The 23,316-nt window shown below is 39.3% G+C and overlaps 1 protein-coding gene across 5 annotated transcripts in view; it reads right to left on the bottom strand.

Moving 5' to 3' along the window:
• Positions 1-23,316, bottom strand: part of RAPGEF5 (Rap guanine nucleotide exchange factor 5) — a 230,537-nt gene that overhangs the window by 35,149 nt on the left and 172,072 nt on the right. For all 5 annotated transcript variants that reach the window (XM_030550749.1, XM_030550751.1, XM_030550750.1 and 2 more), the window contains 5 exons: positions 13,674-13,752; positions 9,616-9,760; positions 6,497-6,594; positions 4,504-4,534; positions 3,520-3,598 (listed from right to left, as the gene is read on the bottom strand). In XM_030550749.1, coding sequence (XP_030406609.1) covers positions 3,520-3,598; positions 4,504-4,534; positions 6,497-6,594; positions 9,616-9,760; positions 13,674-13,752 — 432 coding nt within the window. The remainder of the gene's footprint in view (positions 1-3,519; positions 3,599-4,503; positions 4,535-6,496; positions 6,595-9,615; positions 9,761-13,673; positions 13,753-23,316) is intronic.

Genomic DNA, 23,316 nt, shown 5'->3' on the forward strand with positions numbered 1-23,316 from the left:
AGAACACATACTACTAGGAGGTGGAAGAATTTAAGAAACCAAACTGTGGCAATGCCTTGGCTGTTATTCTGTTTGACAGTAATCTTTGATAATTGCTGTACATTGACCTAGGGCAGGGGTAGGTAACCTATGGCACGTGTGTCGAACGCGGCACACGAGCCAATTTTCAGTGGCACTCACACTGCCCAGGTCCTGGCCATGGTCCGGGGGGCTCTGTATTTTAAGCGTCTTAATTTTTAAAACCTTCCATACAACAATAGTTTAGTTATATATTATAGACTTATAGAAAGAGACCTTCTAAAAATGTTCAAATGTATTATTGGCACATGAAACCTTAAATTAGAGTGAATAAATGAAGACTCGGCACACCACTTCTGAAAGGTTGCCGACCCCGCAACAAGCACAATAACCTTTTAAGACAAACTTCATCATTTTTCCTTTCCTCCTCTCCCTGGAAAATCACAAGGACATAATAAAGAACAGTATAGTGCTTCACCAACATACAGTTAGAATTCCTGTAGATATTTACTGCAGAGCAGGTGTTCTATAACACTTTTATTTTGGATACGTTGAAAATAAGTTTCCTCTTCTCTCTCTTTCCTTTTCAATCTCAGCTTTTGATTTTTGCTCCCTTTCTTTTCATGTTCTCTGTATGTGTATATATATCTCCTTACTATATGTTCCATTGTATGCATCCAATGAAGCGGGCTTTAGCCCATGAAAGCTTATGCTCAAATAAATTTGTTAGTCTCTAAGGTGCCACAAGTACTCCTGTTCTTAGTTCAAGTATAGCTCCTTTTTGGAACATGCGCTTCACACCTGTAAGGGACTGATCTGGAAAAGTGCCCAAATACCTGTAACTTCCATTGAAGTTAAAGGGAGATTCAGGTACTCAGTAACTCTCAGTAATAACCTTTCATCTGGCCTAAGGAGAAAGAATTCAAAGGTCTATCTTGAAATGGGTTGGTCTGGCATGACAGTAACCGCATCATCATATGATCAGCCCAGTTAGCACCTCTTTTGTTTCTGTTACAAAGATTCAGGCATCCAGGTTTTGTAGAACTGAAATCTTAGTCAGTCATGTGGATCGTGGTAGTAATATAAGAGAGGAGAAACATAGCAGCAGACATGTATAATCAGTATTTCAAAAATGACATCTGTCAATGAAGCTCACTACCAGAATGGTCTTTATTTTGTACTCGTACTCACTCTGGTGCTTCATTAAACATTGTTTTTTTTAAACCTATAATTTAGTCTTTTTTCCTACAGACAGACAGAGACAACAAAAGTATAGAGATGATCCTTTCTCTCTTCCACAGATAAGATTTCTTCTGTCTCTACTGACAGATGTATAAAACAATAACTCTGCCTCTGCTTCACAAACCTTTACAACTGCAAGGCATTTTCATTAACTTAGGCTACACTAGAGGACACTGGTCAGCAACTTTACTCTAGTGAAAAAAACACCATTTTGTTGTTTTGAAGTAGAGAAGGAGAGAGAGAGAGAACCTTGTTTTAACCCTTACAAAAAAATCTCAGTCGTATGATTTAAGAATTTTTTTTGTTAGCCTGTCTCTGTTGGCAGGCAGTAAATCAGGTGTTCATCCTGTGACAGAATTTCTATTTGGAATAGCTAAAACTCATGAAAAGATACATGTTGGCTTTATGATACCAGCTGTTAAAAAAAAAAAAAAGGGGAGGTGGGAATTGACAGGATTATTTGACTTCCATCTGGAAAGTGTTATCAGACCTGCCTACAATGGTTACCAGAAGAACCAGTGATTTTCCTCCTGGATGAAATGTCTTCCCCTCCTCCAGGATTCTCTGCCACTGGGGGTGGGGGAGGGGCAGTGATGGGGGACCAACAGCAAACACAATCTTTAAATTTTAAATTGGGCCAATAACGTCTCCCTTACTTTAAATGGATTTGGACCACACTAGATGTGAGGTACTCACGAACTGTCATCTTTATGGCCTGCCCAAACTCTATTCCCCACTCGTATTTTAAATGTCAGATCTGTGGTTGTTATTTCTGTGGAACCACTGAAAGTCTAGAGATGCCATGCTGCACTTCCTCTAAGAAGCGCAGAACCGAACTAATAGTCTAAGGGAAGTAAGGTGTGGACTAAGTTAGCTTTAAATCATCTTTATACTCTTCTGATCCTGGGCTGGTCCCCAGGCCGAAGATGCCTCCAGCATAATTTAGACTGAGCTGGAGGTCTATGTAAGTTACAGCAGCCTCCCCAGGATGCCCTATGGACTGCAGCATCCACAGCCCTGACATGTCCCTCCTGACCACAGCGCCACATTCTGGCACGCCAAGGGTGGAAGTCTTATGACTGTCTGCTTCAGTTCCTACTTCAAGGGAATCTTCCTCCACCTGCATATGGGCTTTGAGGGCCCCTTTATATGTCATAAAGGAGCCAGAGCAGGGGTTAGGATCTCACCGTGAAATTTTTAGAGGCTGTCTTGTGAGTCTGAAATCCCAACAAATCTGAACGTCAAGCCAAAAGTTAGGTAGTATAAGGTAACCCTAGAGAGATATAAAGCCACCCTAGAGAGCACCACAGGGAAATACTTCTCTGAATATTTAAAGAGCACAGTTATGATAAGCATAAATGGGCATTAATTATACTCTGATCTGAGTTGAACTTGTAGAGTTGTTGGGCCTTCAGTTACCATTACGGACTAGAAAATGTTGCAGGAGTGACTTCATAAAGTGAGGGATTTCACTCTGGTCTTCTCTACTTAAGCACGGGTCTAGTGTCTCTATACACACTAATTTCAGCTCACACAACAATCTGGAGCCATGATAGAATTGTCCTCTCTCCCTCACTCCCAAAAAGCTGACAATGTGTAATGCTTCACTTTATTATTGCATTACCAACAATGAACGCAAAGTGCATTTTGTAAATGGATGATATTAACGTGAAGGGGCGTGTTGCATTTCACCTGCAAACGAGTTTGGAGGGAGAAGATTGTAACAATGGATACTGGAGCCAGGAGCCCTCACGTGACAGGAATGTTAACCTTTTGCAATCTGGAACCATATCAAAAGCCTGGAAATAAAGTCCAATCTCTTGTCAGGACTCCTGTGAGTCACATACCTTTATTACTAAGTATCAGAGGGGTAGCTGTGTTAGTCTGGATCTGTAAAAAGCTTTGAAGTGGGTATTCAACCATGAAAGCTTATGCTCCAATACGTCTGTTAGTCTGTAAGGTGCCACAAGACTCTGTTGCTTTATTACTAAGATGTTGGGGTGGGGAGGGAAGAGAGGAAAAAAAGGTGCCCCTAGGACATCATTTTACAGTTGAAGCCCTGCATAAGGCATCAGACAGAACTGTATTCTCACTGCATAAGATCTTTCTTCTTTTATAGCTCCAGATTCTTATTCAGAAGTTGTAAGTTTGTAATTGAAAGTGTTCCTTAAGGGAAGCCTTTATGTAGAAATATTCTTATACCAATATTTAGAGGTGTTGTACTGAGCTTTTCCTCTACTGCTTCTAAATCATACTTACTTTCCTCTGTTTCATTCATGGTTCCTTTGTGCTGGAGCCAGTTCTCCTTGAGACTGAATTGGTGGAAAAAGGCTTTATTCTAAGACGGGACAAATAAATAAAAAAAGAACAATGAATGCATGTGTTCCTGCCCTTTACAAAGCAATAACTGCATGTAGAATGCTCTAGAGAAGTCTAGGAAATCCACCCATCCATTCTTGGACAAATAAAGAGGGAGTTGCCTTATTTAACAACAGTAGAGGTGGGGAATTCTGAGGAAATTAGACATGTCTAGGCTAAGCAGTGCAAACATTGCAAGGGACTCTGATCACATTCACAGTTCATTTCTTACACACTGTCCTAAATAGCAACTGTCAGTTGGTCTGGTCAGCAATTTATCTACAATCTCATTTTCTGCTTTCCACATTTCTAAAATAACATTTTAAAGCTTATTACACACTTCAACTTCAATCCAGTGAATTTCATGAGCACAGCAATTCACTGCCACGTAGCTCTTATGTTGACATCCCCCTTCTGCATCCTTTCCTTCTAGTTAAATAGGCACAAATTCATGTTTCTCTCTCTCTGTATGTATCTGTCCCTGTCACAGCACAACTCCCTTTACTCTGACTGACCACCTGACATTTGTAGTCATTGTCTTTGCTAGATTTGTTTGTGTCTGTCTTCCTGAATTCAAACCTGGATCTATCCAGCCAGGAAGCAGTATGCTGTTAGGCTCCTATTGAATTTTGACATCTCAAAACATGTTGTTGAAATGCTAATAATGTCACAGTCACTTTAGGTCAGCATACACAACTGAAACCAAAGCTGCGCTGGCAGGGGAAAAAAAGCTTTTCGCAACATTACAGGCCTAGACTCTTAGATGTGTCCTGTCATGTTTTTGGCCAGTAGTCATTTTTAATTAAGAGGAGAAGCCAAGAGAGAGGAGGGGAGGCTATGAGCAAGCAATCAGTGTAAAAGTCAAATATATGTACTCTGTATTACCTTTCTGTGAGGTGAATATTCATCTACAGTGCTGAAACAAAAGGGATAATTTGAGTTATTCATTCTATCCAAAGATTAGAAAATGAATTTGCAGCCAGCCAACATAATATAGTCACTATAAAGTAAGTGCAGAGTTCCTCCAGTGCGAGCTGAGGGCACCCAGCTGCACCCAGGAAGAAGTTAGACGGTCATAGGATCAAGCCGCAGCAAACTACACTAAAAACCGTAGGGTCAATTCCTTAGCTATGTAAAGCGAAACTATGCTGATTTACATCAGCTGAGGTGTACATTTACAAAAGGTGTATCCTGTCAACATCCTATAACATATTTCAGTGCGCACAGTACTGTATACTTGGCAAACTGGTTCACCATAAACATTCACATTTTTATATGCCAGTACAAGACAGAGCATGGACTAGTGATCAGATCAGGGACTTGAGTCAGGAGTTCTGGGACCCATTTCTGTTTCTGACACTGAGGGCCAAATACAAAGATTATATGTAAAATTAAAATTCCTTTAAACTCAGGGCTTGTCTACATATGCAGCTATTCAGTAACGACTATGCCTGAATAACTCCATGTGTAGACAAACTTATTCTAGAACAGTTAAGCTAAATAAGAGCAAGGCATTCTTGTTTTAGAATATGAGAGTCCACAACATGAAGTTATTCAGTAATAGCTGTTCCCGACTAATTCCACATGCAGACAAGTGCTCAGGCTACCTCTGACCTAGTGACCCCCTTAGTAAGCTTACCCAATCACAGAAACATAGCAAACCCTGGGAAGAATGAAATAGTCCACATAAACACTGATTTCACAGATTTGAATGTAAAATCTCTAAATATCTAATTACACCAAACTGTGAAAGTTGCATGGTATGAGCAATTGCAAAACAGACTTTTGAGGCTATAAGAGTAACAATTGCTGGATAACTACTCGCTTTTAATAGATTGAAACCATTTGTTTAATTATATAATCTGGGATGAAAACATAAGTGCTTCAAACTTGTTTGATACTATAGAAAACAAATAAGATATTCATCCCTAGGGATAAGAACTGGTCACAGTCAATGTCAAAGCTCTCTTTGATCTCAAGATGATCAAACAACAAAAAAAATATTCTGCTTACTTGAAACATATGCATTAAAATGTCTTTAAAAACATAATTAGTATTAAAGAACAAACTTGCTATATTAGTTGCAAAAGAGGGTTGAGTAAATGTTTCATGGTAAAAGAAGTCCTGTCCACTCACAAACAATAAAGTATATTGTATCAGTTATTTTAAATAATTCATTTCTAATTACTGGTAAAGCTAAGATTTTGTCATGGAGATCACAGAATCCGTGACTTCCAGAGACCTCTGTGACATTTTCCACTTCAGCCCCAGGGCAGCCAGGCTGGAGCGATCAGCTGGCAGGGACCCCAGAGCTCCAAGTCACTGCAGGGTGAAGGAGGGTAGGAGAGGGCTCCCAGGAGCTCCGAGCTGCTGTGGGTGGCAGGGGGCACCTCAGTGCTCCCCGCCACTGTGGGCAGTGGGGGGGATCCCAGAGCTCCAGCAGCAGTGGGTACTGAACCCTCCTGCTTGCCCATTTTGTCAGTTATTTTTTAGTAAAAGTCAGGGACAGCTCACAGACTTCCATGAAGTTCTGTTTATTGCCCGTGACCTGTCCATGACTTTTACTAAAAATAACCATGACAAATGAGTCATATTTTGCCACTTACACACACTGAGTAATACTCTACTTCACAAGTAGTCTCACCAAAATTAATGGGAGTAATTGCATAGTACCTTACTCTACAACATGAGAAAAATTGGAATAATCTGGCTTCAGGTAAAAAGAAAGGTTATTTATAAGGTTATATGTAAAAAGAAAGGTTGTTTCCCTTGTATTATAGTTATATTACTTATCCTTTTGTCTTTCTCTGTGCTAAAATTAAAAAAAAGTAAATTATACCCCAAAAAATGAGGGTTGACGAAAATAATCAATACTTACTGACGACGATGCATTCCAAGTATCTTTTGAAATTCTTTCAATTCCTTCTCGAGGATGGGATACTCATATACATCATCTAACACATTTCTGTATATTGTCTGAAAAATAAAAAAGGTATCTGCACATATCTGATGACTGGAAGAAATATTATACATCATATCAGCAGCTTCCCTCAAATGAAGCATTACCCTACTAAAATAAATTCCAGGAATGTTTTAAAATAAATCCTGTAATCCAGACAGTTCCTCTTTAAATAACTAAACCAGTCAGTGTCTGGCTGCTGTACAGAGAAGTGTTCTTTGTACCATCACAAAAGAATAGCACTAAGGTGTCAGCACTCAGTCTGTGGAAAGATTTAAAATGGCACTTCTGTTTGTTACTTCAAACCTGATTTAGCTCAGAACAATCTACTGTTAAGCATGAAAACAGATCACACCATTATCACTCGATCAAAACAATGACAGTAATAATAATTAATCAATTGATCTGACTAATAAAGTTAGGAGTATTTTCATTTATTTTTTGCATTTACAGCCAAAAGTGTTCTAGTTCCAGAATCTCTCATACGGAAATGACAAGATTCTCATAATCTCAAATTAATGAATAAATCAATCTTATGTTCTTGACTTTTTGCATTTCCTGAATGTCATTATTCAAATCCTTCTGAGAGCCCCAACTAATTATGGAAGACAATTGACCTTAGATATAAAGGTAAACAAATTATACTGTCTTTGATGCTTGAAGTCATTATGGAGGTGAACATTTTCTCTTTGATCTTCTATACCCATCCAGAGGTTTAGACAGAGTTTTTCCTGGCTAACCAATGAGGATCATATACTGAAGGCCAAATTATGAGCCCAACTTTATAAACTGTGGGCATAAATAATTTTAGACTGCAATTTCATATGCAACTCTTTCAGGGGAAATTTAGACCAAGTGAACATTAGCAGTAGTAGTAGAGGTACTGTGGTGGTGCCTCAAGCCACAGTCAGGGATGGTGGCCCAAAGTGCTTGGCTCTGTACATAAACGCAGAACAAAGACAGTCCCTACCCCCACAGGCTTACAATATAAACCAACATTTAATAAAATGCAAGTCCCCCATTGTTGACACAGTTGATGCCCAACTCCTAGCACCACTTTACACATGGAATGCCCCTAGAGCAGAAGGGCCGGGGCCCAAACTTCTATGTGCTCTGCATCAGTCACAAGGAACTCAAATATCAAAGAAGCCCAAAACTTCCTCCAAGATTAGTTTAGCACTGCAGGGTTCTTAAGTTTACCATGAGTGAATCCATAACAGACAGTGCCCCCAACCAGGTCCCTAAATGAAGGTAAAGAGTTTTACTTCAGGAAAGGAGAAGGAGCTCACGCAGACTCCCAAGAGAATTCCTTCCTTCCATCAGAAGTAGGAAATAGATCAGGTATAGCAAACAATGGCCCGGGGGGATCCCATCTGCCCCTTCAGTTGTTTTAATTCGGCCCTCAAGCTCCCAACAGGGAGCAGGATCCAGGGCTTGCCCGGCTCTGCATGGCTCCTGAAAGCAGCAGCATGTCCCCGCTCCAACTCCTACGCATGGGGCAGCCAGAGGGCTCTGAATGCTGCCCCTGCCCCAACCTCCCATTGGCTAGGAACATGAGCATTCATGGCCTGCCATACAGTTTCCATACCCAGATGTGGTCCTCAGGCCAAAAAGTTTGCCCACCCCTGAAATAGACAGATCTAGTCCCAACATAGCATTACTGTTTTAATGACAATCAAGTTACGGTTGCATTTAGAAATCACTGAAACAGGATAGTAAGGGCTTGTCTACACAGTGAGTTAAGCCCACATCAGAGGGGTGTAAATTCTAGTGTGCAAAACTGTACTAAAATGCACTAGCTAGCCCATGTGAACTCTGCTGGACCCTAGTATGTGTTAATATAGCTCCATTTCAAACAGCAATTACATTAACATGCTAGTGAATTTTTAGTGCACACCAGGAGGGTCCACATAGGCTACTTAATGTGTGACACACTAGTATGCACTAGAAGTTACACCCTGCTGGTGCAGATGAATGCATCACACAGACAAAACAACCACTCCTTGCTCATAAGTAAGGCAACAATTTAGGGCACATCTGCACAAGCACTTACTGCACACCAAGCTGGAATGTAAATCTACATTACTCCAGCATGCTACCCACTATCCATCCATGTGGGCCCTGCTTATCTGCACTAAAAGTTCCTAGTGTGCACTGACAGTAAGTGCTTGTGTAGAGAGGCCCTCTCTTTCTCAAAACGCATAAAGGAACTAACAGGGTATTTACTAGCACCTGTCAAACAGTACAGAATAGATGCTCAGTGTTTGCTGAAAGCAGCATAAAATTCTGTTCCAGTCTATGGGCTGGTCTACAGTACGGGGGGAAAATCGATCTCAGATACGCAACCTCAGCTACATGAATAACGTAGCTGAAGTCGAAGTATCTAAGATCGAATTACTCACTGTCCTCACGGAGCGGGATCGATGTCCGCGGCTCCCCGTCGATTCCGCAACTCCATTCGGCTTGGTGGAGTTCCGGAATCGATATAAGCGTGTTCGGGGATCGATATATGATGTCTAGATGAGATGCGATATATCGATCCCCGAGCAATCGATTGCTACCTGCCGATACGGCAGGTAGTGAAGACGTAGCCTATGTTATTTGGAACACTGATTTAGGAAGTTCTAGACTGGTAAAGAACATGAGTACATCTGTGGATATTTCCTTTACCTGTTAATTTTTTTCCTTCGAACTATTAGTCTAGAGCTCCTCCCTTTAAAGATTACCCACCCTTTGTGCAAAGTTTCATATCATATCAGAACTCAGTATTTATTTCCAGGTGTCTCACATAACAGATAGTCAGCTGAAACTTAAAAATCAATGAGGCATTAAGCCTCTTACATGTAGAAGGTTGCTTAGTCATACTGTTTCCATCTATTGGCAGACAGGACTTATGTCCTAATCACTGATCTAGTATAAAAGAGCTCAAAAGGTAAGAAAAATTATGCGCAATATTTCTCTCATTTGGGATTTTCAACACGTTCCTGAGAATCTATTATTTCTAGAGTATTAAAGTGAATTAGTGAGTATTACAGTACCTTTAAAAATTGCTTTAAATGCTCATCTTCATGTAACCAATCTTTGTAGAGAGAAGTCCACTGAGACACCAAATGCAAGACTTTCCGTTTTCTATAGGGAACATCTGCATTTTCTTCCTTGCCTTGATCATTCTTAGCACAATAGGTACAATAGGTTAAGGAACAAAAGCCTAGGGTATCATTAAAATTTAGAAATTAAAGGGGGAAAAAGAATGGTTAGGTCATGTAACCCACACCTCCAGCAGTGCTGATTTTTTCACTATACTATATGGTCTTAAGTACTTTATCCTGTGCAGTTTAGGAAACTGAGAAGGTTTATCAACTTTTAGGAATGAAATACACAGTTACAGAAATGTCAGCTGAACCTCATTGCTACCTGACTATATTTCTCCTTTATAGACTGGAGACACAATTTTATAAAAGGAAAAGCAATTTAAAAGGAATTGCACAATGTGAGTCATATCTTTTCTGTGCAGCTGATATAGATGCAAACATGATTTACTGTCGGAAGCATGACAATGAATCATTAAATACAAACATTACATTTTGGAGCATAGGAATTACTTTTGTTCACCTATATATAATTATGCATCAGCAGAAATAACACATTTTAAAAAAAGTAAAAGGGATCAATTTTGACCATTTTTCCCCAGTCATAATGCAAATAAAAGCAACAGGAGAAAACTGACACATCACACAATCTACTTATTTCTGCCTCTTATAAATTCTCTCTCTTTCTTTCTTTCCTGAAGTATAGAGAATCATTCGTTTGCACGCTTTTGCGCATGTTATAAAAACTGAAACTTGACAAATCAGTTCATTTTACAGCAACAAGCTAATTAAAACAAACAGTCCACATCATATGGAGGTAAGTGGAACATTTTCCTGAAAAACATGTTTTCCATCTTTAAAGTGGGATACGGAATATATTGTACCATATCACTAAAAGGTTGGTCATTGTAGAATATATACCACTTATTTTCCCCTTACCACACATTAAAATCCATAAATTATATAGATATTGAGTATTTTTGGGAACTGTCTATATCAGAGGAAGCACAGTCTGGGTAAATTTAAATCTAATTTTGTAATTGTATTTTGTAAATGACAGTATAAACCAACATATAAAACTTCTTTCCAAAAAAAGGACTGGGTTGAACTGTCCCATGGCTGCTGTGGGGGGAGGAGGAAGAAGGGGTAGGTAACTTTGGTTTCATTCCTATTTCAAACATTTTAAATTAATAAGTGGTTTTTTTGTAGATATAGGAACATTAACGACCCTTTTAATTTAACTCCTCTGGATGTTCACTATTGTCATGTATACACGATGTATAGCTATTTGCAGATGGAAGAAAGTAGGATTTAATGAATTAATAATTAAGTATACTCTATAAAAACTATTAATTGTATTGTTTAATTCAAATCAGGAACATAAGATGAAGAAGCTAAACTAATGTGTCTGTATAAATGTACACAGGTATATTATATACGTGCATGTGTGTGTTTACATGAGACAAGAAAAACGATATTAATTTGATGATTGTACACAGATAAGCAATAAAAAGAATAAGGAAATGAACATGTTGAGGTGGAACTCAATCTTACCTCTTTCTTCATAAACTTTTGCATTACAATACAATCTTCGGTTATGTGGTCACATAGTACAATGGAATGTGTTATGTTTTGCAGTTCTGAATACAAGTTACTCCTGAGGGCATTCTGCGCCAAAAGTTAAAAATTCTGCAAGTTTTATTTGTCAATAAATAAATGCAGAGGCTCCAGCATGGCAGTGGGAAGCACAGGCCACTGGTTGCACAAAGGTGGGAGATCATCCTGCAGCCTCTCCACCTCCGACTCCTAGGACACTGACTCAGCGGTGAGGCTACACGCGACCCTGACACAGCACAAAGCCTGGGCCTGCCCCAGAAACACCCTGGGGCCCTGCCTCTCTGCACGAGGCACACCAGGTGTGGGGCAGGCTCAATCAGGCAGGATCCAAGTGTGAAGGGGCTCAGGGTGGGGGAGTGGGGCTTGGTGATGTGGGGGTCTGGGAGAAGCTCTTTGGGGGGCAGTAGTATGGTCTGGGCACAGGAGTAGGGGTCTGAAAGCAGAGGTCTGGGTGCAGGGGGCTCCAGATATAAGGGTAGAGGTTCAGTGGGCTGGGGTTTGGGTATGGAGGGCTAGGGGTTTCTGGATGTATCCAGTGAGGCTTGGCAGGGGTGTCTGGATATGGTGTCTGGATATGGGCAGTCCAGATGCATGGAAGTTGGGTGGGTGGGGGGAGCAGCTATCCCTCCCCCTCCCCCTCCCCCCTACAGCTGAGGAGTGATGGGGGCAGGAAGCAGGGGAGGATGCTAAGCTTCCTGCAGCTGGGGGAAGCTTCTGGGGGTGAGTCTGACACAGCCCCAGATACTCCTTGCAGGGGAAGAGGAAGTCCTCTCCTGCCTCCAGTCCAGCCGTGACTAACAGCTGATCCTGGCTCAGGGTAGGAGCCACTGGCTGGGGTGTCCCCAGCCCTGCAGTGATTTACCTCTGCTCCAGGTGCCTGAAACAATGTACCTGCTCTGCTAGGGAGTGGTGCACAACTGCTCTTGCAGCTTCCCTTTGCTTCCCTGTCAGAAAGTCATATTTTTGTGGAAAATCAAAGAAATCTGTGGGGGACATGAATTCTGTGCACGCGCAGTGGTGCAAATTTCCCCCAGAAGTAACAAGTGTGTGTATGTGATCACATAATTAAAGACTGTACCATGCTACATGGGACAGAAATAATATTGCACGTTCAACCGTAGTACTGGAATTTCTGATTTTTGGGTGCTTAGCCATGCGCACGCGCGAGAGAGAGAGATTATGAAACAAAGCACCTGGTCTGAAATGTCTTGAACTGCGGGGAAGTTCACATCCAAATCTAGGTTTGAAATTTCTAGTTTAAGTTTCTCTTTCTGTATAATGAACAGAATGCCAATCTAAACAGACCTGAACGTTGGGAGATTTCAGTTTTGTATCCAAATCCGAATATAAACTCCACAGCTCAGGCCTCTCTGGGTGTGTCTCGGTATTATGTATTAGGCAGTAGTCCACTTTTTCCAGAATTCTTATGTGCAACCCCTCTACACGCACACATTCTGTATAGTTTATAGTTTAATGTGTGTGTGTGAAAAGCATAATTTATCCTCCCAAACATCCAGATGGCTATTCTTAATAAGATAAAACTTTAAAAAATGGTATCCTCTTGTGGCACATTTTATTATGAGATATAATGGGAACTACGAAATGTCATTTATTGCATCATTTCCAAGAAAATGATAGTCAATGAACTATTAAGATCCATCACATGCAGATATTCCCAAGGAGTTCTGGAGATAACGTTGTGTTTCATAACTTTGTCTAAGCTTTCTTTGTGTTTGATTATATGTCTCAGTTACAGTATTTAATTTTTCCTCCTATCTAACTGGCTGAGACATACATTTTTTTAAGGTGGGGTTTCCTTCCTTCTGTTCTTAGTGGTGGCTTGCCACTCATTTCTAGGGAAGAAAATGAAATGTGGTCACTACTTGTGGATCAATAAAAACTAGATATATTATCATCTACTGAACAACTCTTTGAATGTATAGCATATTCCACAACCACAACTTAAAAAGTCCCTATCCCAGTTTCATTTTTAACCTCTTGTATATGGATTAATATTGAGGCAAAGCTACTTAACACAAAGGACCAGACTGACACTTGCCCTTGAGCAAATACACATCAGGAGTGAGGGCACAGAGGTCGGTAAAAGGAGCTTCCTCCACATGGGCTAGGTTTCTTTTATATAGTCATACCAACGGGTGTACAAATCTTCCAGATGAAGATAGGTAGGAGACGAGGCTCAGAGCTCTCTCCTGGCAAATCAATCAGTGGAGCTGTTTCGGTGCATGAAGGGGAGCAGGATGCCATGTTCCCTTGGTATGGTGTACAAATATACCCACATTGCACTCTCTGGAGCCCTGGAAGGGGTTGTGACTCCTGTGGGAAAGACGAGGAGGACTACAAATACATAACTTTCAGTTAATGAAGGATATTGCCTCAGCAATGCCTGGCATAAGTCATCGGTTGTCATGAAGACTGTGTACGTGAGAAGGAAGTCATCAAGGAGGGTCTCTGCAGAGAGAAAACAAAAGAATCCCAAAGTACAGTAACTAGTGCTGCCAGTCTGCATGTCAGGAATATGGCTTGTTAAAATATTCTGAGGATTCAAGCCCAACAAATTTATTACTTATTTATTGTAAATTTGAAACAGTTCACAATATGCTGTCTCTGAGAACATGAGATCTTTCTGTCACACTGGCACCCTAAATGTTTACTTTACTTGCAAATCAGAAAAGACAATCAGGCCCTTTGAATAATGCTATACATTATGATTTTTATTTAAAAACCTAAATACTTCCTTTATGCATCTTTTCTCACATTGTGAGCTTTAAAATGGCATTTCATCAATTTAGTAAGTTAGGTCATTTCCAAAAGAGTTTAGTAAAGTTTATGGCAAGAAGATGGACTGACAGAGGCTACAAAAGCCCATTAAAAATCTTTCCTTTTCTAGACTGCTGGTACTGTAGGTATATAGTGAATGACTCATACTTCTAAAGCAGGAGCATATGTGAAATAACTAGCTAGCCTCTATCCCGTAGTTAGTAAACAGGTGTTTACATCACACAAAAAAGTAACCATCCCAATTGGCACCCTTGTAGGTAGTCTCAGCAAAGCAACCTTACCACAGGTTTGACTAAACTGTTTTCGGGAATTTGAAAAAAAGGGTAGAAGAGGTGAATTTGTATATATATTGACTGGGATCCAAAAAGCAACTGGTAGCACATCAGTTCTGAGTGCCATTTTAAGCTCCTGTTTGCAGTGTTAATCTTTACAACGTAACCAAAGCTTTCTCTGTCTCTCATATTCCTCCTTTTGGCTTTGGTGGTATTTTAACAAAGGAAGCTAAGTCATTTGTTTAGATAATAGTTCTATCCACTTCAATTGTTTTGCATCAAGTCTTTGGGTAGTAAACTGTACTAGTTCACAACTCGTACAACAACATGAAATTCTGTTCCTCCTCCCTCCCCCTCACTTATATGAGCCTCAGGACTTTTCTAAAACTAGTTCATCTCCTATTCGCGCAAGTTATCCAAAAATGTAATACACCCTATGGGAACATATTTGCTGTACAAACTAATAAAGCAATTGTTACTTGTCTAAAAATGGACAAGAGGGCCTATTGTCCTTCACAGCTTAATGTGAAAATGAATGTCTTTCTTTTATAAGATTTTAGATATTAAGAATTTCCAAAGTTTTAGTAAATGTACTGCATCACTTCTAAAAATAAATCAGTCGAGCATCAGTTACTTTACCACATGAGGATATGAAAGTGGATACAAGCTGAATAGATCATATGTACAGCATGCAGTATTTTGGCAGCTCCTTCATGCATCTTGACTTAAATGGGAGATTTCCCAATATCGGGACTGAAGGCCAAATCATCCCTACACAGAAGAAAAGACAAGGCAGAGCCAAGAAACTACCTGGGCCTGATTCTCCCATCACTTGTGCATGGTCAGTTCCCACAGAAATCAATGTGCACGCGTGCAACTGACAGGATATTTGGGTCTCATGGGTTTTTAAACTCAGTTTTGAATCATTATCCCAACTAGTAGGATACCTTCTTGGAGTGGTGTGCCCTCAGAAGTACAGAAGGAGGGCAGAATGCTCCTAAGGGTTCTGAGGCATGTCCACACAGCTGCCAGGATATAAGGTGGAGAGTAAATAAGGACTACCCTCCTAAGACATGCTGTCATAGGGAATCAAGTATGTCAATTCACTTACACCACATTCAAAACCAAACATCATGAAGAGGATTTCCATGTAAGATAATGATGAGAGAATCAACATTATCGAGTACAGCTATTTCCCTGCTCTTGTGAAGTGGGATTAGACCAAGCAGAATGGCTATTCTCCGGTCATGCCTTAGGAAAGCTCCTAAGCCTGAGGGCGATACACCAGACGTAAGCTTTTGAGTGGCTGGGGTGCAGTGGAAATGATGCCCACTTATGCTTAATCTATCAGTAATTCCACTATTTCCAAGTCCTTTGTGATTTTTTTTCTTTGAGAACATAGAATCAGAATCATAGGACTGGAAGGTGCCTCTAGTCCAGTCCCCTGCACTCACTGCAGGATTAAGTATTATCTAGACCATCCTTGACAGGTGTTTGTTTAACCTGCTCTTAAAAATCTCCAATGATGGAGATTCCACAACCTCCCTAGGCAATTTATTCCAGTGCTTAATCACCCTGACAGTGACACTCTGTACGTGCATCTGACGAAGTGGGTATTCATCCACGAAAGCTCATGCTCCAATACATCTGTTAGTCTATAAAGTGCCACAGGACTCTGTTGCTCCTGACAGTTAGGAAGTTTTTCCTAACGTTCAACCTAAATCTCCCTTCATGCAATTTAAGCCAATTGTTTCTCATCCTATCTTAAGAGGTTAAAGAGGACAATTTTTCTCCCTCCTCCTTGTAACCATCTTTTATGTACTTGAAAACTGTTATCACGTCTCCTCTCAGTCTTCTCTTTCCACACTAACCAAATCCATTTTTTTCAATCTTCCCTCATAGTTCATGTTTTCTAGACCTTTAATCATTTTTGTTTCTCTTCTCTGGACTTTGTCCAATTCATCCACATCTTTCCTGAAATGTGGCACCCAGATACTCCAGTTGAGGCCTAATCAATACGGAAGAAATGAGAAGAATTACTTCTTGTATCTTGCTTACAACATACCTGCTAAAACATCCCAGAATTAGGTTTCCTTTTTTTCGCAACTGTTACATGGTTGACTCATATTTAGCTTGTGATCCACTATGACCCCCCCAGATCCCTTTCTGCAATATTTCTTTCAAGGCAGTCATTTCCCAGTTTGCATGTGTGCAACTGATTGTTCCTTCCTAAGTGGAGTATTTCGCATTTGTCCTTATAGAATTTCATCCTATTTGCTTCAGACCATTTCTCCAGTTTAATCCAGATCATTTTACATGACATGGCTCAGAACAGACAGATATGGCCAATATATTAAATCCTCTCTAACAGTGCTGTAGTACCCCTCTGTACTGATCATCATCATATTTCACAGTAAGTAGCAGCACCTGTCTAAGTATATTAGTATGATGTAATAGAGCACAATATTTAACATAAAATTATCCCTTCTTTCATAATCAAACACTAAATTAAGATCAAATTCAAGAAGTTCCCAGTGCAGTCCTGGGAATACGTTCTCTGACATGAAATCTATTATAGTACACTTTAAATGGGAGACATTCTTAATGTATCATTTGTATTTACTTCGTTATTGAATGAAGAAATGAATTTGAAAAAGACTCCTGACAGACATCAATGGCAACAGAAAATACTTAAAAATTTCAGATAGATAGATAGATAGATGAATTGATAGATAATGACTACCAATCTTGTACTTGTGGTGTACAAAATATTACTGTTTTCTTCAAAAAGTCTAACTGGATCAATGTATTTACCATTCAATTCAGAAGCTGGTCTAGAAAGACTCCTGATAAAAAGATACACATTTAAAACCACTTGCATGCATATTAAAACCATGCAATTCTTTAGAATATTTATTTCTATAATTTGTTAAACTTTGTAGAAAATATTTTTGTGTAGGAAGCACATCTCAAACAAAAAGGCATTGTACAGAGCTTGTACTCTAGATAAAAGGACATAATTCACTCTGATCCATCTCTTTTGGAAGATATAATGCAACTATTAATCTGAAAGGCGGTTTTCAAAAACAGTTCTTTGGAAACTGGTGTTTGTGGCATCAAGAACTACATCTAATCCCATATCCTAGTTCTTTACTAAATGGTACAATTGTGCAATGAACTTTATGAAAAAATTAAAAAATGCATTTGCAACAGGTTATTTCCACAATGACTTTATGAGTAGTTATACTTACAGGCTACATATTGTAGGAATTGATATGTTAATAACATGTCAACAACCATGAAGCTTTGAGGCAAAATAGAATTAAGTACTACCTAACTGAAATTTTAAAGAAATGAACTTTGTATCTATAAGCTTTTACTGGGCTAATGTTATTGTAAGAAAATGCTGTAAACTTTATTGTACTAATTAGCACTAAAACCACTGATTTGAGATATTGTTCTGGACATTTCATTGTCTATTAGGTTCTCCAGGATCATCAACTCTGTATTTTAACTTATGCAAGAAATAAACTGTATATTTTTGGGTAGAAGTATTTTTTAAATTGAAGAGTTATTACGCAGAAGATCTGAGTTTGCCAGCCTTGACCCTTCCTAGAATAGCTTAAAACTATTTATAATCTCTCCATACATTTTAAAGCTTATGATTCACGTCTAATCTACACACAAAAAAATAAACATACATAGACAGACATGCTTGCCGCCTCAATTCCATAACATCCTTGAATGCCTGCTTGAAGATCCAATACAATATTATGATACGCAAGATCCTCAACTGGTGTAAACTGTCCCATTTCCATTGACCTCAACAGAACTAGGGCAATGCATACCAGTTAATGGTCTGCCCCTAGTATACAGCATCTACTTTACTCTCCATGCGCAGAAGAGATTTATGTGGGTAGTTCCTATCCTTTAATTCCTCCCCAAAAAGAAGATATACCACTAAGCAAAACAAATTATATCTATGTATGTATGTATGTATAAAGCAATCCGCAAGCACTGACAACAAGAAAAGTTCATAAAGTAGGATTATTGTACTGCATCTATAGGCTAAACCTCTCTATTTTGTGTCTCAACTTGTTTAGAAATTGAACCCCCTAAAGGAATATTTTTAACAAAAAAAAGTCTATATGCTACATGTGGTCCAATAACAGATTCACTCATCTGTTAAATTACTCTAAAACAAGTAAGCAAAGGAAAAGTGCTTTTGATAGACAACATCCTATACCAGTAATTTAATCTAAATACCGAACAGTAATGATAATATTTAAAACTCTTTGCATCACTTAAATTCCCCAATATATCATCATTAACTATAACTACATATTTTCTCTTCAGATGTGCTGTAATTTAAATAGTTTTACAAGGGTTTTACACAGTACACAAACACTATACCCAGGGACCCAAGAAATAAATGCACAGCAGTGTAATATATGTAACAACAGGCTTTAGTGGAACTTGAAGTTAAATTACTTTTACCTTTGGAACTCTAACATTTGAGTAAGGACAACATCTGGGTGAACACTGCAAAAAATGTTTTCAAATAACCTTCTGGATTTTGAAATAATTTGCTTTGACCAGGCTCACATCCCTTGTGGTTCACTTTCTGTGAATATTTGTTTGATTGAGTTTATTGGCATGAATGGTGGTGAAAAGCAAATGTTTCTGCATGCATGAGTATTCATGGAAACAGAAGTCTGAGCTATGTTATATGCCTTACCTGACCAATCAAAACTAGACAAAGCCACGACTACACTAGGAAAATATAAGCATCCTGTGTAAACAAGTAATGTATAAAAACATGGCAGTTGGTCAGGGTTAGTCCTAGAGTCCCATCTAGGGTTAATCACAACCAGCTAATTTTTTTTTTTTTTAAACATGACTGCCCTCGTCCACACTAATGATAAAATTAATATTTAAGATCATGTTAGTTAACATAGTTTCTAACATGATGCATTGTCTTAGGGCAGGTCTTCACTACTCGCCAGATCAGCTGGTAGTGATAGATCTATCGGGGGGTCGATCTATTGTGTCTAGCATAGACATGATAAAATCGATCCCTGATCGCGCTCCCCGTTGACTCCAGAACTCCAGCTCATGAGAGGCAGAAGTGGAGTTGATGGGGGAGCAGCAGCGGTCGACTCGCCGCCTCCTCACGGTCAGGTAAGTTGACCTAAGCTATGCTGACTTCAGCTACACTACTCATGCAGCTGAAGTTGTGCATCTCAGGTCAACCTCCCACTAGCGTAGACCTGGGCTTAGTCTAGACAAGGCCCAAGACAACTCAGATAGCAAATATAAAATATTCACAGTGATCTGTTCACAATCAGTCCATAGAGAAAATCGTATTTGTAAAACACCTCTGAATACTTTTAAACAACAAGTACATTCGAGCAAACAATGATCTGCTGGCAGATAACCTGCAAGCAGAAAAAGAGGCAAAGTCTGTCACATAAATTATTTATTGCAAAGTATTTGTTCAGCTCTACTAAGGACAATTTACATGGAGTACAGTTTTGAAGGAGTAAGGGTTTTAAGTGTGCAATTCAGTTTGATCAAATATGAACAGAAATATTTTCAGAGTTTTCTAGTTGAATCACAGTTGATTATAAAAAAGCCAGTGCCAATCAAAGCATTGTTTCCTTTATACTATATTCCCATGCCTCTAAAAGACAGTGATACTTGGCTTTGAAATACACACTGCAGCTTTTAACTTTCACTCTATGTACCAGTTTCTGCATACATTGATAATACTTCCAACATTTTGTATCCCGATCACATAGGAGCTACCTTCCCCTGGTCTCACAAAAAATGTTTTTTAAGATTTGCAGCAAACAGTGAAAATAAAATACATGCTATATATCTGAAATGGCATGACAAACTTATGGACAAAGAGGGAGCATTGAAAGTAGTCTCTCTTTGTACAGAAATCTGTGATGCCATTTCTTTTGAATTCTCTTCGTGAATTTTTTATTTAAACATTTCCTTTTAGCCATCAATCTAATTTTTCTTTGTTCCTCCTCGTTTTCCTTCATTTAGTTAGGCAATTATTATGAAGTATGTGACTAGCTTGCAGCTACTGAAGTATTTAATTCTGAAGACAATTTCAGGCTTTTTAAAGTTCCAGTAAGATGCACAACAGAAAAAGCACAAGGCTATGTCTTCACTAGACATGCTGCAGCAATGTAGACACTCACTACAGCAACAAGAGGGGTTCTCCCCTCACCATAGTTAATCCACCTCCGTGAGATATGTAACTGGGTGAATGGACCTAGCACTGTCTACACTGGGGGTTAGGTCAGCTTACCTACATCACTCAGCGTTATGGATATTTCACATCCCTGAGCAACACAGCAGGATCGACCCAAGTTTTTAGTATAGACTTGGCCTAAGTTCAATGGGTTACTTCTCTTGCTGCTCCTTGGGAGCTGCCATAAGCAGTAAGCACACCACAGTAAATGTGCATGATAACTAAAGCTCTCAATATGGTGTTTGAGGCATAAGAAAAATATAAAACCAAGCACTGTATGTTTTGGTACTAATCAATCTGTTTAAACCAACTTCTGTTTGAGGCAAAGTCCCATACAATGCCTTGGTTACATGATTCAGAGAAGAGCAAAATGGGGCAGAATAGAGAGCAACTCTGTGCAAGAGGGGAAGCCATCCCTCTCTGGTATGCTTCCCTTGGCTCCTTGCACCACCAAAGTCTCTCCACATAAGAGAGACAGGATTGGAACTCCACATGAACTGAGGAGAGCCAAGAAGCAGCAGTTGGATGTGGGATGCTTCTCTTTGTGGAACAGGAATGTCCAGTAGACATTTGTGCCAGGTTACTGTCAGTGGAACTAGCAATAACTCCTCTGCTAGAGGAGTTGCAAGCTTGTAGTTTGTAGGCATACTGTTAGAGCCAATGGAAACATGGCTCCCTTAGTGGAGAAGAGGAGCCCAGAGTCATACATGGCGTGGATGACCCTACACAAGTAAAGGCTGCAGATCACCCCCATAGACTTCTCAGAGAATCCACAGAATCCCTTAGAGTCACCAGTTGTGTCCCCTTTGGCTGGCCTACACTCTTCCAACTTGAGGAGACAACTCCCCAAGTTTTAACTGGAGGAATAGGGGACACATGTTTTTCATTCCCACAAGTTTGAAGGATAAGAGAGTAGGATATGACCCATACAGGGGGTTTGTATACTGCAGTTCATTTTTCAACAACTCATTTTTCATCTCTTCCCCAATCCCTTTAATAGATGTGGTATCAATTACTAAGGCATTAAACATAAATGAATGAATAGTGTTGTAGCCTGAAAACTTCCAGATCATACAATTAGTGACTTAAGACAGAGATTATACTTATTATTGTCTCCACAACTTGACACGCATTGCTGTTCTTGAACTCGGATGTCTCCCCACACTACTGAAGCAGTCCAAACCACCAATGGAGCACAGGTATTGGTTTAATAAATATGAGAAAAGACTTAAACCAAAGCAAAGATGCCCCTGTTAAATGGTTATGAGTTTCTGTTTACTAATCTGAACTGATTTGAAGATACTGAGTGAAAAATAACTCACAATACAGTTACACCTATACAGGAGGAGAAAGTGAGGAAAATATGCAGGGAAATATCCCCCAAACGTTTATGTTACAGTAACTTTTATAGACCAAAACCAAAGCACTCTACTAAGTAGCTGAAATAAAATATAGCTATAAATATGTAAAGAAGGCAGCACACCAGAATTAAGAAAGGCTACAACTTTATCAAGTTAAGCAAAACTTCATTGTTACTGATAACATTATTCAAAAGATCCCCTTTCTAACCAAATATGATGGTCTTAAATGCAACAAGAGATAACTTGAAAATCCATTACATTTTGCCCTTGTATTCCAATAATCACTTTTTGCCTTGCTCTGCTTCTGCTCTTCACAATGGCATTAAATTGGATAGTTGAGAATAATGTCAGTGCCACACAGGAATAAACAAAAGGAAGTTTTAATTACTGTGGTCAGGTGAGATTTCTGTTTAATTAATTCAGCTTTTAGGAATGTTTCTTCTAAAAGCAGCAGCTTCTAACACTGAGCCAACATCAGCTACAAACAGTACTTTGAGACTGATGTTACACTCCATATTCTTTATGAAAATATGTTTATGAAATGGATATGACATAACTGAGATTTATGTTATGCAACGTGGCTCATGTAAGATATCATTGAAAAGGTTAGGATTTACTGAATGTGATTGTCCAATTTGTATGCCTGTATCATTTCTGTATCTGAAGTTAGGAATATTGACCACGTATTTGTATTTCAAGTGCGCTACTTTGGGTGTTGCCCACAACTAGTCCTTCAGATACAACAATGGAAAATCCAAACAGGGCTGATGGCCCATTAGGAAGAAACAACAAGACTGTGAAGATACTAATCTCTCTCCTTCCTGAGAGTCATCCTGAGACTAGCTGTGACACTACCTAGATCAGGTGGTCCTGCCACCTGGTACTAAACACTATCTTGGACTTCAAGTAATTTTCCACTCACAGGAGGGGGAAGTCAAGTTTGGAAACAAAAGGCTTCCCGCCTTATGTAAAGTCTATTTAAGGCTGGGAAAGAAGGCAGTCCAGACTCTCCTTGATTGCCTTCCCAAGAAGAAGGACTGCTGAAAGAACCTGAAGGGACAAAAGAGACTAACTGAAGGGAAAGGCAGGGGTGAGTCCACACTGAGACAGGAGTCCAGTCTGTAAGAAGAAATAACTAGAACTCTGAACTACAGAAACTCTGTATCCTGCCTAATTCAACATTTAGTGTGATAAATTACATATTGTGAACTGTTTCTTTAGTGAATCAAGCTTAGTTTGTGTGTTTTGTTTTATTTGCTCAATAATCTGCTTTGTTCTGTTTGCTACCCATTTATTAACTATAAAAGGCAGATTTTAAGTGGTTAAAATTTGT

Source organism: Gopherus evgoodei, chromosome 2 (assembly GCF_007399415.2).
Source record: "Gopherus evgoodei ecotype Sinaloan lineage chromosome 2, rGopEvg1_v1.p, whole genome shotgun sequence".
Classification (NCBI taxonomy): domain Eukaryota; kingdom Metazoa; phylum Chordata; order Testudines; family Testudinidae; genus Gopherus; species Gopherus evgoodei.